This window comes from Gossypium hirsutum, chromosome D11 (assembly GCF_007990345.1).
Source record: "Gossypium hirsutum isolate 1008001.06 chromosome D11, Gossypium_hirsutum_v2.1, whole genome shotgun sequence".
Lineage (NCBI taxonomy): Eukaryota > Viridiplantae > Streptophyta > Magnoliopsida > Malvales > Malvaceae > Gossypium > Gossypium hirsutum.
The window spans coordinates 9,986,133-10,004,982 of NC_053447.1; the positions used below are offsets into that span (position 1 = coordinate 9,986,133).

The following is an 18,850-nucleotide window of genomic DNA, read 5'->3' on the forward strand; positions in this document are numbered from 1 at the left end:
GTAAGGGAAAGTGTTCGCCGGGAAGTGAACGGCAGTTGAGACAAGTTCTAAAAGGTTTCTCAGAGGATGATGAATGATGATGGGAACGTGTTTGTTTCTTTGTAGGGAAGTGTTTGGGTAATGGTTTGGTGTGGTGTGGTACACAAAAAATCATAAATTTATTGATTTTAAAAATATAAAGTCACTGATAAAAGAATACCCCTTTATTTTACCTGTTCGATGAAATTCGTGTGAGAGAAAGAAACTCGAAAATAAAGAAAAAGGGTGAGAGAGGCACAGACAGAGAGGAAAGAAACCTAAATAGTGGGTAAAGGTGCACACCGCATGTCTACAAATATAATTCACAAAATACCAAATAAAAAGTGATTAAGATATCATATAATATAATAAACATATATGTTTATATCAATATAAAATAAAAACTCGAAAAACTCTTTTAAAATAATTAAAATATTAATTAAGTCAATTTGCAATAATTAGATAATAGAAAATTAGTTCAATTAAGCTTTTAAATATATTTTTTGGTCGAATTTTATGATGAGCAGTTAGATGCTGACCTAATGGTTGACATAATATTATTAGTTTCACTGATTTTCTAATTATTTTTTAAGAATTTAATTGATTTTTATAAATTACACAAAATTTTGTTTAAAATATAGAAACAAAAAAAAAGACTATAAAGAAGCAATAGAAAATTAATTAAAAATATTAAAATGATAAAAAATTATCAAAGTTACTATAAATTTATAAAGGAAAAGTATTTTTTTAATTTTATAATATTTAATATTTTATTTTTATAACTTCTTACAATTTTTAATAATTTAAGAAAAAATTTTAATAAAAAATTATTACTCTTTTTATTTCCCTTCGTACTGCCTTACATCATATCATACCTTAATCAATCTTTATCAATTTCCTCGCATCATTCCTCCTCAACTAAAATGATTGTTCTCCACCCACCTTAAGCCACCAAATATTAAATTAATTGTCACTCAAACACATCACTCGAAACCCCATACAAATCCCATCAACATAACACTTCAAGCTTATCGATTCTCTTATTGTCAAAACCAAAGACTTCAAACCTTCAAATTAACAAAATTTTATATATTTTTGTAACTTTTTAATAATATTTAATGTGTTTTAAATTTTTAATATTTTTATAATTTTTTATTATGTCAATAAATTTTATATAATTTTCTATAACTTTTTATAATTTTTGTAATTTTTATAATCATTCATATTTTTATAATATATTGATAATATTTTATAATATCTAATACATTTAATAATTTTATTTTTCTTTCAAAAAATACATTTAATATTTTTTATATCTTTATATTCTTTTTATGATTTCTAACTTTTTAAAATTTTTCATTATATATGAATAATATATAATTTTTCTAAATTCCATTATATTGTAACAATTTTTAGGGTTAAATAATTAAAAATCAATTAAACCCTCAGAAAATATTAAAAAATCAATTAAGTCATTCACGTCAACAATTTTCAATGTCAAATGCTAGGATAGTCACCGTGTCATCATTTTTTTCCATGTCAATTATCATGGTAATCTCTATTTCAACTAACAAGTCATCACTTAATGGCCCATTAAGAACTCCAACAGAAAGCAATATTTCAAGGACTTAATTAATTGCTAACTTTTGATCGATGACTCAATTAATTGCACATTTCAATTAGAGTCTTAATTGATTTTTGTAAATTATTTTATGAACATTTTTATAGCATTTAAACCTAAAATAAATATAAATATTTCAAACTTCATATAAAGTGATAGTCTTTTCTTCTCACTAAATTTGTCATATTTTAATTTTGTGGTCAAAAAATTCAACTTTAACTTATTATTTTTTAAACTTTTTTATGAGTAAAATTTCTTAAAATATATATTATAAAAACTTTTAATGAAATAAATTCTAAATTAATTTTTGTAAATTTTAATTGATTAAAAATAATTAATATAATTAATATAATAGCCTTTTTAACTCTATCTATCATATCTAAAATTTTAACTAGCTTTTTTCATATATGAAATATAATTATAATATAAAACAAAGATTGGGATTTGGTCTAGTGAGTTTTTTTTTTCCTGCAACATATCTCATTTTTCATATATTTTTTTTCTCAAAAACTTCACTAGCATATAATATGCTAATGATAAACTGTTTGAGTTCATTGTCACCAATCAAGTCACACTAACTAGGTGAAGAAAAATTAAATTGTAGCACATGGGGTGAAAACATTTGTGTGGCAAATATTTTATTAAAAATTTATATAATAATTAAACAAAATTTTGTTAAAATGATAAAGTCGAAGATTTAAAAATATAGTATTTTAGGTTTAAGTTTTATTATGTGTAGGTTTTTATTGACTTTATATAAGTATAAAAAGATAAAAAAATAATTTCATAATATAATTTACTTGTAAAAAAATTAATTATTTCACAACTGAGTTGGTATTTAGCTAACTCGTAATATTAACTTAATTAATAATTTTAAATATAATATAAATATAATAAAACCACTAAATCATAAAAATAATATAGTAAAGATATTTATGGATGTTAACTTATATATATTTGAAATTTTATACAACTATAATCCTTAATATATATAAAAATATAAAAGAGCACATATGTGAAGAAACGTTTGAACTTATAATAATATCATTTATCGCTCTTTATATTAGTAAGTTGATATTAAGATAATAATTTATTAATATATTACTAACTATATGTTATTATTAAAAAGTAACAGCAATTATTAATTTATTGAATATAATTGGATAAATTAAAAATAATAAAATTTTATTATAAAAGTAATATATAGATATTACATATATTATTAATGAAGGAGGAATCCACTTATATTTATGTAAAATAAAAGTAATTTTACATCTTTTTGTATATTTTTATATATTTAATATTTGAAAATAAAAATAATTAAACGTGTAAACATGCGCTTAAAAAACTAATTTTTTTACGAATGCAATCCCATTTTCGTAATAACATTTTAATTAAAAATGAGTACTTTATTTTTTTGTCAAATATAATGTTTTTTTAAAAAAATAAACCAACAAAATGAATTCTAATTATCTACAATTAATTTCCTTCAAAAAAAATTAAAATTGTATAGTGTTGCGATAATGACCCATAGGCCATAACCATGTTCAACGGAGATGGCCCCATCTTCACACCGCCACGATCCCCTGCTTCTTATTTTCTATGATTTCTCTTTCAAGGAAGGTTTCTTTTTTCTGGTGCTTCGCGCACTTTGGCAAGTCGATGCGGTGGACCTGTACGGAAAAATGTTGAAAAGTAGAGTAATATTTCACTGCGACTGTTTGTAGAATATGATTCGATTTGAGATGTCGTGATAGAGAAATCACAGCCCTATTTGTTTGGTCACTCTATCACTACACTGTACACGAGGCATTTACAATCATTGGTCATACTAGACTGATTAATAATTTGTCAATCAATTTTTTTTCAACAATACATGATTACCATATGCACAAACTACCATAGAGACATCACCACGGAAAACAGTCAATTATTGTAGCATGACAGGTGAAATTTATTTTTATATATAATAATTAATTTTTAATAAGGATGACATTTTTAATAAAATAATTATTATTTTTATTTAATGTATAATAATTAATCTACTTATTTTTTGAATAAAAATAAAATACAATTTAATTTCTAATACAATTACCTCTATAATATTTTTACCACAATTATTTTATAATAATTAATGTAGTAAAAATTTTCTATAAACAGACTTAAAACATACTAAATATAATTTTTAATTGTTTTATTTTTTTACTATACCCAACAAACAAATCATATCATTTTGTAGAGTTTCTTTTTTTTTTTTTTACTATACCCAACAAACAAATGATATCATTTTGTAGTTTTTTTTAAGAAAGGGAGAATAAAACAGTTTACACCCTGAAATAGTGTTACAGTCATTACAGAACAAATCATTAACAGAGCAAGGAGGCTTCTCAAAAACTTGTCTGTTCCACTGAAGCTTCGACGCAAATCGGGGCATACCATCCGCCACCTCATTCTTTGTCCTCAATATGTGCACTAGTTGAGCCTCCCATAGCTGATTAAGAAGCTCCCGCAATCTGTTGACTATCGCCAAACAACTTGCACCATAGCCCTGCAACAAATCAACCGCCTGCAAACAGTCCGTCTCTAACTCAACCCTCCTACAACCATTTTCCCAAGCTAACAACAATCCTTCAAACGCCCCCACAGTTCAACAATCAACGGCGGACATGATCCAACCCCTTTGGTGAACCCCCACAGCCAGGAACCTTGGTGATCTCTAGCAGCGCCACCCACAGCAACTATGCCAGAGACACTCTCCCCAGAGGCATCCGTATTCAACTTTAACTCGTTTCTAGAGTTTTTTTTTTTACGTCATTAGCGGTGTATAAAATAATCATTCTTATTATATTGTGTGATATGAAATCTTAACTTACTCCCCATTATCGAAAAAAAAAATCAATTTCTATTATTACTCTGTTTCAAATAAATTATGAATTTAGTCCATATACTTTAATTTGGTCAATTTTAGTTTCAACACTTTTTGAATTGATTACCATTCCATATATTTTTTTGAATTTTGAAATTTCACTTCTAAAAGGGTAACAGTTAAATTTGTTTGGTTAAATTTTGCTATTAGTCATGTACAATGTGCAAAATGGTAAATTTAGTCCATGTTCTCCAATTAAATCATTCTTAATTCTTATAAATTCAAAATTTTAGTATTGATATAAATGATGGTCGTTAAATCCGTTAAATAACTTGTTGTGAATAATATGTGAAAATAATAAATTGAAATAACATTATACATGTGATAATATGTTTATTGCATCAAATTTTGAAAGATAACAAAATATAATAAATTTAACAGCTATCATTTGGTTATGACTGAAATTTTAAAATTCAAAAATTGTAGAGACTAAAACTAACCAAATTAAAATGCATAGACCAAATCTACATGTAACCTCCCAAACCTAGCTTAGAAGTTGTGGTCGAATTCGAAAAGTTACATTAGTCACCGAAATGGCCTAGTACAACTACCGGAGTTTACAAAACAGTAACTTTTGTTTATCTTAGTAGAAAAACTTATCATGTTCCTAAGATATACAATTTAATTTCAAAAATCGATTGATTTCGATGTTTACTTGGCAAAAGTTGTTTTCAATTTATTTCCTACTTAAAACTCATTTATAATATTGCATCAGAAATAGTGATATTCGACAGGGTTTTAAAAACCAAATTTTCATGCATCAATAATTCAATTTCCAAATTTCAAATCTAAAATCAATTTAAACCTCATGCATGCCAGACTTAACCCAAAATCCAAGTTTGTTCAAAATAAAGCAATACAGTTCTCAAATAACATAAATTATAAATAATATGTCTAGATACTTTTAAAAAATAAACTACCAGAGACGAGCCCTCCGAATGCTGAGTCCGTGCCCTAATCTTGAGAATTATCTGTAAAGATGGGAATTAAAGGGGGTGAGCTTAAGAAGCTCAGTGTCAGTCCAATCACAAGAAAATCAACGTAAAACAGTTAACAATAGACAAAGCATACGAACTAACAATTCTTAGAATAATCACAACCATATAGCAATTCAAAGTATCAGTTTTTCAGATCAACACATCAGTATAATATTTTAGAATCCACAATTTTGCATGAACATGCTTATGAATGACAATGCAATTTCAGTTTATCAGAAAGGATCCTTCCCAACTCCGCTACACACTACAGTAAGAATTCCCCAAAACTCCTCAATCTGTTACACACCGCGTTGTGGATAAACCACCACTGATTTTCTATTAATCTGCCAGTAAAAATTATGGGTAAACCACTAGTATTTTCAAATAACCTGTCACTATGTTGTGGATAAACCACAACTGTTTGAAGATTATTAAATTGCCATTTCTTATTTGTTCATATCGTTCCACCCTATGACATGCTTGTAACAAAACAGTGCAGAAACAATAGACATGCTTAACATGTATTCAGTTCAACAGTAACAGTAGACCTATTTAACATGTACTCAATAGAGCAGTAACAATATTAATAGTAGCAGGTTGTCAATATTACAGTGATAGAAAGCCTATAACATTAACATATCATACAATATAACTATAGCAATTCAACCATTAACTCACATATTCTAGAATAAACATACTATTAAGAACCCAATTGAGTGAATAAAAACTCTAAAAATAATTTAGGGTCTATATAAGGACTAAACTAAACAATTCACAATTTCTGTGTAAAATTGTAAAACATGGGTCACACGGTTGTGTGGCTAGGCCGTGTAACAACTTGATATCGTATGAAAAACAATAATTTACCCTATAGGAAGGACACGACTATGCGGCAAGCCGTATGATATGCTGAAGCCATATTGATGCCGTGTGGTTCACGAAGTCCTTAAAATCTACAGGTGCACATGGTCGTGTGGTCCACACGCTTGTGTGGCCCTAAACCTACTCAAGATCGCCATCGATTAACTTGGAAAAGACATACACCTTTCACCGTATATCTGATTGGCATTCCTCACTATCGATTTTGGTCTGATTCACCTAGATCCGTTCCTTCAAACGACAACCATACAAGTATTCATATGTTAAATTCGACGGTAGGGATTCCGGCGAAATCCAAAACAAATTAATTAAACGAATAGAAAATATTAATATCAGGGATTGACACAATGGATATACGATATCTAATCATTGAAACGCAACATACTTACCAATTCTTGGGAAAGGTAACTGTAATGACCTAAAATTCACGGGCATCAGAAAAGTATGATATCGGGCCTCCATCTTAGTAAATTGAGTTTGAAATAATTATTAGAAATATTTACGAGACTAGTTGTGTGTTTAATTAAGTTTTAGATAGGTGAATTTAGTCTAATTAAGAATAATTAGGAAAAAGGATTAAATAGAGTAAAGGGTAAAAGTTTACTTAAAGAAAGTATAAAGGACCAAAATGGCAATTAAGCCAATTCACAAGTATAAAGCGGCATAAGTAGGTAAGATTGAAGACTTTTATGTGATATTTTTTTTAATTTCATTAATAATCATTAAGGTTTAATATTAAATAATAAATTATATTTATTATTATTATTATTATATTATGAAATAAGTTAAACAAAGACAAATGTATAGAAGTGATTTAATACAAATGTATTGATAGAAGTATATACATTTGTAATAATTATATTAAATTATTAGATAGATATTTATTAGATAAATAATTAAATTATAAGAATTTTGTGTGATAAATAAAATAAATGATGACAAGTGTATGGTATAGATGATATTGTACAAATTATAAATAAAATATATATGTACATTTGTAATATTATCAATTGTTGTTAAATAGACTTTTATTAAATAAATAAAATGATTGAAAAATAAATGGTATAAAATTTATACAAGTGTAATAAAATAAATATGTACAAATGTAATTAAACAATTGGTTTACTTAATATTTAAGCATAAGATATTTTATATTAATATTATATTAATTATTTATTTAGTAATTAAAAACAATAAAGCAAATAAAATAAAGTATCAAAGCACCCAGATTCACAAAGGAAGGGAGTATTTTCCAAAATGAATTCTCCTAGAACTTCTACTACTAAAGCACCTTTATCTTTACCTAGTTTTCCTTTGAAATCTCATTCTGCTAGAAAAATTTCTTCTTTATATGAAGTTGAGTACTTCACTAAAGAAGAAAAGGTTCAAGCCACAGATTTGCCTTTTGTAAACCCTTATTCTACATACCAAAAGCTTGTTTTTTCTCCTATTAAAAGTATAAAATCTTTAATTACTACCAGCAGAAAAAATGTTCGTAAATATGAGCAGTCCTCTAAGTTTGATAAGCATCTTATTTATGGTGGTCAAGAAGAACAGTTTGTTACTCTCGAAATTCTTCCAAATTTTCCACAAGAATAGAGTCAGCATGGATATTCTTATATCCATTTTGGAGCGGTCAGACTGGCTCTAAACTATCATGGAACTTCAGGGAAACCTGTTGTATCCAGGATAGCTCTTTTAGACTCCAGATACAAACGCTATCAAGATGCCTGCATCGGAACGGTTGAAGCCACTCTAAGCTCAGGAATGGCCATAGTAGCTTTGTTTCCTAATTTTACCATGTATCTACAAGATCCAAACTTGATGGATACTCTCAAAGTTTAGATTCAAATTATTGGAGCTGAGATGGTTGAATCGGCAGTTACAGCGATTCTTCACTATCAGATAGTGTACAGAGTCCATGATCATACGTTCAAGTTATTAAATCAAGGATCTGAAGATTCTCTTCTCATTTCTGTAAATACAATAGAAGAGCCACACCGTGTTCATGTCCCAAAACAAATACCCAATCAGGAGCTGTTAAAGCTTTTGCCAGAAAAATGGGTAACTAACTATGAACAGATCCACCAACATGATCAACCGATCCGTTCCACAAAAAGTCAGATCATCACTAGGGTTGATGGAACTAGTGAGATCAAGTTTGATCATAGTCACTTGAAACAACTCCCAACCCCTCCAATTTTCTCCACCCAGATGATGTTACAACCAATACCCTCTGATGGTTCAGAACCTGGCCTAGAAGCACCACTCATACAAAGCTTCCAGCCAAATAGGAAGCCTTTGTATTTCTTCAAAGATCCTACAGGACATTGTCCTTGGGATATAAATTGTTCCTGTAATGGATGTCAAAATGCAGCATTTGATGATTTAGATGAAGAAATCCAGAAGACTCGCAGGAAGAAAAACCGTAAAAAATCAACTTAAACAAAATTTTATGAACGATGGATGAACGGAGATCCAGACATTGGTCCCTTAGGAGAAGACAATGGTAAATTTGTCTACCTTGTAAATTATTCTACTGGAAAGTCAAAACCACAACCTCCCAAGATCCAAGAACAACCTCATGTACCTCCGCCATCACCACCAAAGAAAGACCCAGATCAAAAATGGCTAGCTAAGCCTTTAAAGCAGCCATGCTATAAAAAAATTAATAGATGGGTCCAGAAGCACAACCAATTGAAGTCATATACTCAAGAGGAAGGAAAAATTGTTGCCCCTGTACAGAAAATTCCAGAAGTTCAAATGTATGAGGCAACTTCCTCTTATGAACATGAATTTCCACCATTAGAAGAATTCTCAAAAAAGGAATATCTTCATGCCCCGAAGATTCTTTCGAAATTGCAAGCAGATGCGGAAGGCCGACAAGTGAAGATTGCAGCAGCAGAAACCACTTTGAATTGGCAGACAGAAAATGCTTTGGCCCAAAATTCTGCATTGAAAAATATAGATCAGAAAGTCAGTCAGATAGACACCAAAGTCTTGAAGATAGAAAAGACAATTGATGCAAACTCCGAGATGATCAAGAATCTCATTAAGCTTTTCCAAAAAAGGCTTAAAGAAGTTACAACTGAACCAGCTGCTCCAGGACAAGATTTTTTCTCTCATATTGCCCAAAGAGAAAGAAATTCAGAGACTCAATGAACATATCAAAGCCCTGAAAGCAGGAAAAATACCATCTCCTCGACCACTGAAAAATGGTATTGAATTATTTTCCTAGGTAAGGTAGCTAGATAAGCCAAGATCATCCGAAAACGTGAAAATAATTTTTTCTCCACCTGAAGAAAAGAAGAAACCAAGCACTTATGATTTGTTTTTACAAATCAAGGCTCAAAGGGAGGAAGAAAAGTGAAAAATTACAGAAAAAATAAACAAAAAGAAAAAACTCTGGGGAAAAGACCAGTAGAGAAACATGAAGATGAACAAGAGAGTCCTCCTCCATCTCCACCTAGACAGGTATCAAAATCCTTGATGATCCAGAAGGAAAAACAGTCTATTAAAAATCCCTTAACAAATTTTTTGAAGGATTATAGTCAAAAAGTGCTTCCAAAGATATCTGTTCTAAAAGAAACTGGAATAACTCCAGAATCCCCAATTAAAATGTCAGAATCTTCAGAATCCATTTCAGAAGATTCAGAGACATCAGCAAGTTATTCTGAAACAGACTCAAAAGCCCTAAAAATAATGGCCACAACACATCCAGATGTCAAATTTGATGAAATGTTAGAAGAAAAAACCACTGCAGTTGGAGAACCTTCAAATGTAGGATCTGCATCCCATGTTTCAACAGGGAAAATGATTTTTACTCTTGATGACATTCCAACAAACAAATGGCCAGAAAGACTACAGAAATTCCATGCATGGCTTGAAACCAGAAATTTGACAGAGGAGAGCCATTATAATGTCCTGGTTGAATTTGTTTCACGATTCACAGGGATGTTAAAAGACTGGTAGAATTCTATTGATCAAGCAAACTAGATGCACTTATTAGTGTTAACTCTAAAGATAAGAGAGTTCTTTAAGAGAAGATGTTGCTCTTACAAGAAAAAAGATTTGTATAAGCATTTTTATGCGATGACAAAACTTTTCTGTGCCCTTGGATTGGATCCCAGTTTGAAGCAAGCAGTTGTTGTGTCTATTCCAGATCCTCTTCAGGTAGTAATAAATAAGAATCTCTACAGGCAAAACAAAAATATTCTCAACCTGATCATTGGAGAAATCCAGCAAGAGACGTATATTGCTTTAGAAGATCTGTGCAACATAAGAAAGATCTTCAAAGATTATCTACCTGGTGATAGAAGTTAGACAAAGCCTGTTATGACTCGTATCTTAAGATTAAGTGTGGACATGACAAGTCATGTTATTGTCATACCAAGAAAAAGAAACATTTCAGAAAAATGAAGAAATTTTCTCTAAAAATTCCCAAGAAAAAATATAAATGGAAATATCTCAAGAAGAAGAAGAAGAAATTTCACAAAGGAACAAAAGCCACTCGATGTTACATCTGCAATCAAAAGGATCATTTTGCAAAGTCATGCCCAAACAATAAGAAAGGCGCTAAGATGATCCAGCAGATACAACAAAAGTCAGGAATCAAGATAATTGAAGAAGATGATATTGAATCCCTATTTTCTATTGACGATGAGCTCAATGATCAATCAGTGTGTGCAATCCAAAGCATAGAATACAACGATTTAGAATCTTCATCAAGCGAGATACTCATGGCACAACCTCAGATTCTCTTCCATTCTCTGCTATCAAACTCACAAATTCTTTCAACCTCAGAAGTTTTGGTGCCATATGTTCCTATCTCTATCTACTTGGACAAATACAGTAAGCCTATTACTGTAATTGCGTTCATTGATGCCGGTGCAGCAGAGTCCATTATGAATCCAGATGTTTTACCATCAGGATGGTAGGAGCCTCATACTAGGCATTTTAGCTCAGCAGCAAATAAGGTTTTCACAACACATTTGAGAAGTAAACCCATCAAAATTCAATTCTTCCCAACATGCTCCATTACTACTACAGTTTTGGGATAAAAAATTCCTGGAAAAGATCTTATTGTTGGCTTTGATCTTTACACCAAAGCTAAACAATTAAGAATTCTACCAGATGGATTAAGGTACAAAAAAATGTTCAGACCTTTTGTGCCTATTCCAAAGATATTCTCAATACATTCTGAGAAGATCCAGGAAATCATGGAAGAGTTAAAAGAAAATTCATGTGCAGAATCTCATTCAGAGTTCTTTCAAAAATGTAAAAGTCCTTTGTGGAAAAACTATGAATTCTTCATCAGACTTTCTTTTAAGAAGAATGAAGATATCAATCCGACCAAAGTTAGTCATATGGGGATGAACCTAGAATATTTGAAGCTAGCTAAAAAGGAGTGCCAACAATTACAAGATGAAGGATTGATTGAAACTTCAAATTCACAATGGGCTTGCAAAGCATTCTATGTCAACAAAAGATCAGAACAGGCTAGAAGGAAGTTAAGACTGATAATAAATTATCAGCCTCTTAATCACTTCCGACAAGATGACAAATTTCCCTTGCCTGACAAAAATTCAATATTCTTAAGTCTCGTAAAAGCTCGAGTTTTCTCTAAATTTGATTTAAAAGTAGGATTTTGGCAATTGGGAATAGATCTAGAAGACAGGCCCAAGACAGGATTTTGCATCCCAAACAAACACTTCCAGTGGACAGTTATGCCTTTTGGGTTAAAAACTGCTTCATCACTATTCCAGAAGGCCATGATAAAGATTTTTTCAGCCTATAATGGATCAAGCTTTGATCTACATAGATGACATTCTCCTATACAATCCAAATCAAGACAGTCATGTCATCCTCCTTGAAAAGTTCAAGCAAATCATTTTTCAATATGGAATCATGCTTTCTGAAAGAAAAATGCAAGTTAACAGAGACGACATAAAGTTTCTTGGTATGATTATCAAGGAAGGAAGGTATCAGCCTCATCCAAGTATTGCAGAAGAGTTGAAGAAATTTCCAGTCAGAAACTTTTCTCAGAAACAAGTTTAGAAATTCTTAGGAATTGTAAATTATCTTAGAGACTTTGTTCCAAAAATCTCAAAATTTACAAATCCTTTGAGAAAAATGCTGAAAAAAGATCCTCCTCCATGGGGAATCAAGCAATCTCTAGCAGTCAAAAAACTTAAAGAAAAGCTAGCTCATCTACCATCATTGCAGATTCTTTCAGAAGGAAAAAGAATCTTGCAAACAGATGCCAGTGACAAATATTGGGGAGCCATCTTATTTGAAGAAGAAAATGGTAAAAGACGACTATGTGGATACAAAAGTGGGAGATTTACTGATGCTGTAACCCATTATCATTCCACTTTCAAAGAGATCATTGCAGTCAAATGAGGTATTTCTAAATTTGAATTCCATTTACTTGGATATCATTTTCTTGTTGAAATGGACATGTCTTCTTTTCCCAAAATGTTGAAATTCAAACAAAAAGAAGTACCTCACCCCTAACTTCTCAGATAGGCTGAATGGTTTTCTAAGTTTTCCTTTAATGTCATTCACATAAAAGGAAAAACCAATGTTCTTGCTGACATTCTCACCAGACCTTTTGAAAAATTCCCTAGAAACTTCATGATCCAACCTTCATCATCTTTCAAGGCAAAATGTAAAAGGAAAAACTTTCAAAATCCACTCTCACCATTTTCAATACCTTGCCAACTAAATTCTCACTCTGATTATCCTCTAGAAGTTCTAAGTTTGATCTTAGAAAAGAAATTGCATAGGGAAGCCATGAACATGATGCTATCCTATCAGCTAAACATTTTAAAAGATTTTGGTGGATTATTTCTGAAACCATTAGGTCTTCATCCTGATTACCCATTTATCCATCCCATAAAATTCCAATTTACTGAGTTCCCTGATGAACTGAAATAGATGCTATGGTATTTAACCCACTTGTTTCATATTGGTATTGAATTCTTCATTGAAGATCTCCAATACTATTTGACCATGGCTATACAAGGAGAACTTAGTCCAGAAATGAAGAACTTAGCAATCTTTTTTGCATGGTTCTACCCATTAGAATAATGGCACGAAATGGTTGGGCTTGAATTCCTTAAAAACACAAATGCCCAGTAGATTGTAATCATCTTTTACAAACCACAATACTTCATGCAGAACGGCCCAACAACTTAACTAGGAGCATTCCCCAGTGCATGTATTCATAAAACTTATGCCACAGAAGTAAGTATGAGCCTTTGTCGCTACAGGAGTTTACAAAAATACTTGTGCCAGATAAACAGGATCATTCCTACTAAAATATGGCCCTCAGAAAACACCCTAGCACCATGGGATAAAGATAATCCACTAACACCTATAAGGAACAGTTAAAACAAGCTTTAGTGGAATATCAAACAAATATCCCAGATCCGAAAGAATGGTCACAAGAGTATCCAATGTATTGTAGCCAAGCAACTCAAGCCACGCCAGCATAGAAGGATATACATGAAGACACATCAATCTGAAAATATATTCATGAAGTGACACCACCTGATGACTTAGAAAAAAGAATTGAACAACTGGAATTAAAGTGCTACAGAGCAAGAGAGGAAAAGAAGAGAAAAGTAGAAGAATTGAATATCACCTCCGACATAAGTACAGACTATGATACTGACTAAAAACTGAGTATTTTGTTCTGATAAACGTCTTTGCTTAAAATTAAGGGTGAGTCATTGTACTAAAAGCAGATTCCTTTTTATCTGCTTTGTCCTTATGTAAATTATTGTACTTTGCTTTTTAAAAATGTGTGATGAGTCATTGTATTAGAAAGAAAAAGCAGATTCCTTCTTATCTACTTATCTAGGTTTCCTTCTCTATATAAAGAGCAAGGATGTTCAGTTGTAAGATATAGCCAGTTTAAAAAATAAAAATATTCAGAGTGTTTTAAAAATCATGTCTTGCTAAATCTCTCTGATCTCTTCCTGCCTGAGTATGGCATATCTGTGAAAGAAAATCTTCCGTTAGTTTAAAAGTATGCTCTGTGCTTGCCATACAATAGATCTTGCAGATCAGAAATTAAGCTTAGACCAGGGATACTAAGCTCAAATGAGTTTGAAGAAGTAGTCTAAATTAATGGTATTAACAGCTAAAAGGCAGTGCCTGTTTAAGTGGCCAAGAGGAGAAGGCCAGACCTTTGTTTTGGCATAGCATACCTGCTGTTACGAGCCATTAATTTTAGATATTCCGTCTTCTTACTCACCTGTCGGCTTTGGAAACAGGGGAAAGGAAAGAAAGAAAGAAGAAAAAGAAAGAAAAAGGGAAAAGGGGTTTTTAAAGCTTGGAGTTTAATTTGGTAAGTCAATTAAGCCCTTTTCTTTTAATTTTGATGTTTTAGAAGCTTTAGAGTAGAGTTTTGATGAAATCAAGTTGAGGTTTTAGAAGTTTATAGGTTTTTAAGCATGGTTCATGTTGAATAAATTGTTGAATTAGGGATTTAATTAAATAAATTTTAAGTTAGAATTGATAAAAAGGATTAAATTGTAAAAGAAACTATAAGTTTTTATGTTTTAGGGACTAAATTGAGGGAAATTCGAAATTAGGAAAATATGTTGAAATTTTAATAGTTAAATTTGAGTTTGGATGAAATTTGAATAGAAATAGAGTGTGAATTGAATTAGAAAAGTAAGAAAACTTAGTTAGGATTAAATTGAGAACAAGGTAGGAATCGATTAGAAATTCAATTATTTATTATAATTAGTGCTGTAATTAATAGTGTAAATTATTATTTTCGTAGCTAACAAAGAACCCGAGGCATCAGCATCAAGAGGAAAGGAGAAAGCTATCGATGACTAAAACGAGAGATTTACGGTTTGTATTACTATAATTCAAATTATTTGTTATTAAATGCTATATTTAAATTTATATGTATGGTAAGTGAAATATATGGTAAGTATTATTATTAAGTTGAAAGAAATTCAATTGAATGATGAATATATGTGTAGAATTGAATTGAATATTGACTTGAAAAATGGAAAAGTGAATTTTGAATTGAATTGTGATTGAAAGTGAAAAAGTGAAATTGAATTGAAATGTGAATTTGGAGACCCTATTAACTAGTCGAGCTGAGTCGAATATAGTTGGCATGCCATAGGATTGGAAGAGTTCAGGGATACTTTGACCTCGAGTCGATGAGACACTAGGTGTCATTATATTTCTTCGGATAGATTCGATGAGGTACTGGGTACCAACTTTCTTCGGCTTTGCCGATGAGACACTGGGTGTCCACTATTGCTTCGAACTATCCGATGAGGCACTGGGTGTCATACTGGAGTGTTTGGTTGGATCCGTGTATCCGCCAAAGTTTGAGTTTTGTTAATAGGGTAAATAATAAAATGATAAACTGAATGAGTTGTTCAATCGAACTATTGAAATGAAATGAGAAGTCGAATTGTGAATTGAAATGTGATATGAGATTGAGAAATGAATCTAAGGTTCATGATGTGTCCAAGTTCCAAATTGTGGATATATGATATTAATTGATGAATTGTTATTGTGGAAATATGAAATGTGAGTTTAAATTTGTATGTATGATTTTATGCATTACATGTTTATTAATATTATATTTTGAATTATGGTAATACCGCTGAGTATGAAATACTTAGCGTAGGGTTGTTTTCGTGCGCAGGTCATTAGAGTTCAAGGTCCAGTTCAACATCTAGAAAGATCCCGACTCCATCAAGAAAATTTTGGTGATGTATTTCTTCCTTTTGTTTAAGTGGCATGTACTAGGTGATTGAACACAAGTTGTATATATATAAATATATATATGCTAAATGATCTTGGTTGTGAGTAAATGGTTATAATCTTTTGAATGATAAATAAAATAGTGAATCAATTTATTAAGCATGATTTAGTAGCGTTTTAAAGTATAAAATCATTGATTGAAATATTGGTATTGGTTTGTTTTTGGTTTTAAGTTTGCAAGGGGTTTTATGTAAAAATAAGCAGAAATATTGTCGAAATTTTAAAAAAAATGAATGAAGTCAATTAGCATAAATTTATATGAATTTATAATAATTTTATAATATGTTTGTTATTTATTTAAGAATTATTTGTAAATTGTCTGAGATATCCGGTAATGCTTCGTAATCCTATTCCGGTGACAGTTTGGGGTTAAGGGGTGTTATAGTAACGGATGCTACTAACGATAATCTAAATTCCAATATAAATTAATGAATGTGGAACGTTTCGATAGGAGAGATAAATAATTAACAACACAAAGAAGAAAATAAGGTGCAAGAATGAGAAAAAAGAAGAAAAAAAGAAATGAAAAAGAAGATGGAGAGCAAATTCTATTAGGATTTGGAAAGGGACAAGATGTAAATTCTAATTAGGAAAGAATTGATTAAAACCCTAGGGGCATTACATGCAATTTACCCCAAGGCTTGCTGAATTCTCAATTTTTTTTTAAAATGAGGGCTCGGGCTCAAACCTAGGACTTTTAGGAAGGAGTACTAATGCTTAACCATTGAGCCTATTGCTCATTTCTTACTTAAGTTAGATAATGAATCGTACATATATTTTGAAGTGTCACAATTGAATTGCCGAAAATAATGAAAACATGAGAGGGAGGGGGTTTGAACTCTAGTCTCTAGAGTGGATTTACTAACCCTTAACGATCAAATCAATACTTTCTTAATTAATAAATGCACAATGATGATTTTATAAATCGAGGTGTGAACACTCTCAGCTTCACAAACCAATTCCACTAACTCGATTTTTTGGATGTGACACTACAACTTGCACATAATATAATTACTAATAGTTTAATTTAATAAAAATATTATTTTTATATATTAATCAGATAAACAGTAAAGAAGGGTTAGAAAATAAAATAAATGAAAATTAAGGCCAACTTAAATACATTCCTTGGTGAAGTCTTTTGAACTGAAAAAAAAATCATAAACTTAATAATTAATATACTAAGCATGCGAATATTACTACGTACTACATATCTTTTTCAATGTTTTAAATAATAATCAAATTCAGAAATAATGATATATTAAGCAAAAAGTTTTGTTAATTTCTCACAAATTGATCTGTTTTGTTATTATTTTCGTGCTCACGCATATAATGAGCTACACAAATATGTCTATATACATTCATTGTTTAGGTTGATTCCAAATGCGTATATTTTTAGTTAATTTATATATTTTATAATTTTAATTAAAAATAATTTAAAATCCTGATATTTAAAAAAAATCTAGTTTTTTTTAAAGAAAAAAATTCAGTTTTTGGATTTTTTTTTATATTTTTTAGAATTTTTTTATAGTGAATGAAGGTAACTAAAGATAAAAAAATCATATTTTTATAACATAAATATTAAAATATTATAAAAAACTATTAAAAAATATAATCACTGGTAGACTTTGAACAAAATGATTAGGGTCAAACATCCTTTTTGTGTTAATTGACATATTTTTATATTATTTCAATATTATTTATTATTTTTATATATTTTGTGATTTTTGTCATTTTTATAATAATTTTTCGAACAACGTTTTAAAGAAATATTGGAAAATTGTAAGGATATTTTTTTGTTTTTATGTTTTTAAATTTTTTTATCAATTACCACGTGATCAAGCCAGTGAGCATAAAGTTAACAACATTAAAGGCTTCTACAGAGAACATAATTTTGAAGGCTTAATTAATTGTTGGTTTTTGATTAAGAACTTAATGAGTGTTTTTTTTCCTTTATTATCGCTCAATTGATTAATCATTTAATTCGTAAGTGCTTTTTTACTAGTTGAGCCTTTAATTGCCATTCGATATTCACAATTGAAAAAAAATAGGAGATTTTAGCATATGAAAGATGAAAAATGTTGAAAAGAACAAATATAAATGTTAAAAAATATATAAAAAAATTCTATTTCTTTATAGAAAATACGCCTCATTGAAAAAACCACTAATCAAGAGAAGAGTGGAAAAAAATGCACCATGAATCATTCATTCAATAATAATATATCATACAAATCTATCGTTTGATACAAGATCTTTCGATATCTTAGTCGAAGTATTGTACATAAGTTTAATATCTAAAAAAATTAAATTTACATGAAATTGATATTTATATAATCTTAATTTATTAATTTATTCTATTTTATAATACATAACTTTTTTTTTATTAGGAAAGAGAGTATAAGCTATTACATAGCAATCAATCTAGGAAGAGATAAACCAATAACATCCTCATGCAACACATTCAAAGCAAAATAAGGAGGTTGGGACTAAGAGTAAAAGCCAATAACCATTCATTCTGCAGTTTTTGCTAAGCAATCAACCATCCTATTGCATTCTCAATGCACATGCCTAATATCAATGCAATAGGTCTCGGATGGCATAAGTGACATACGAATCCGGTTGATG

The 18,850-nt window shown here is 30.1% G+C and overlaps 2 protein-coding genes across 2 annotated transcripts; one reads left to right on the top strand and one right to left on the bottom strand.

Moving 5' to 3' along the window:
- Positions 1–3,253: 3,253 nt before the first annotated feature.
- LOC107910927 (uncharacterized) lies at positions 3,254–4,519 on the bottom strand. Its single transcript, XM_016838843.1, has 4 exons — positions 4,513–4,519; positions 4,284–4,377; positions 3,995–4,236; positions 3,254–3,312 (listed from the first exon to the last, which is right to left on the bottom strand). The coding sequence occupies exons 1-4, from the start codon at positions 4,517–4,519 to the stop codon at positions 3,254–3,256; spliced, it is 402 nt and encodes a 133-aa protein (XP_016694332.1).
- Positions 4,520–8,287: 3,768 nt separating this feature from the next.
- On the top strand, positions 8,288–8,866 carry LOC107910926 (uncharacterized). Its single transcript, XM_016838842.1, has one exon. The coding sequence runs from the start codon at positions 8,288–8,290 to the stop codon at positions 8,864–8,866; it is 579 nt and encodes a 192-aa protein (XP_016694331.1).
- The last annotated feature ends 9,984 nt before the right edge of the window (positions 8,867–18,850 follow it).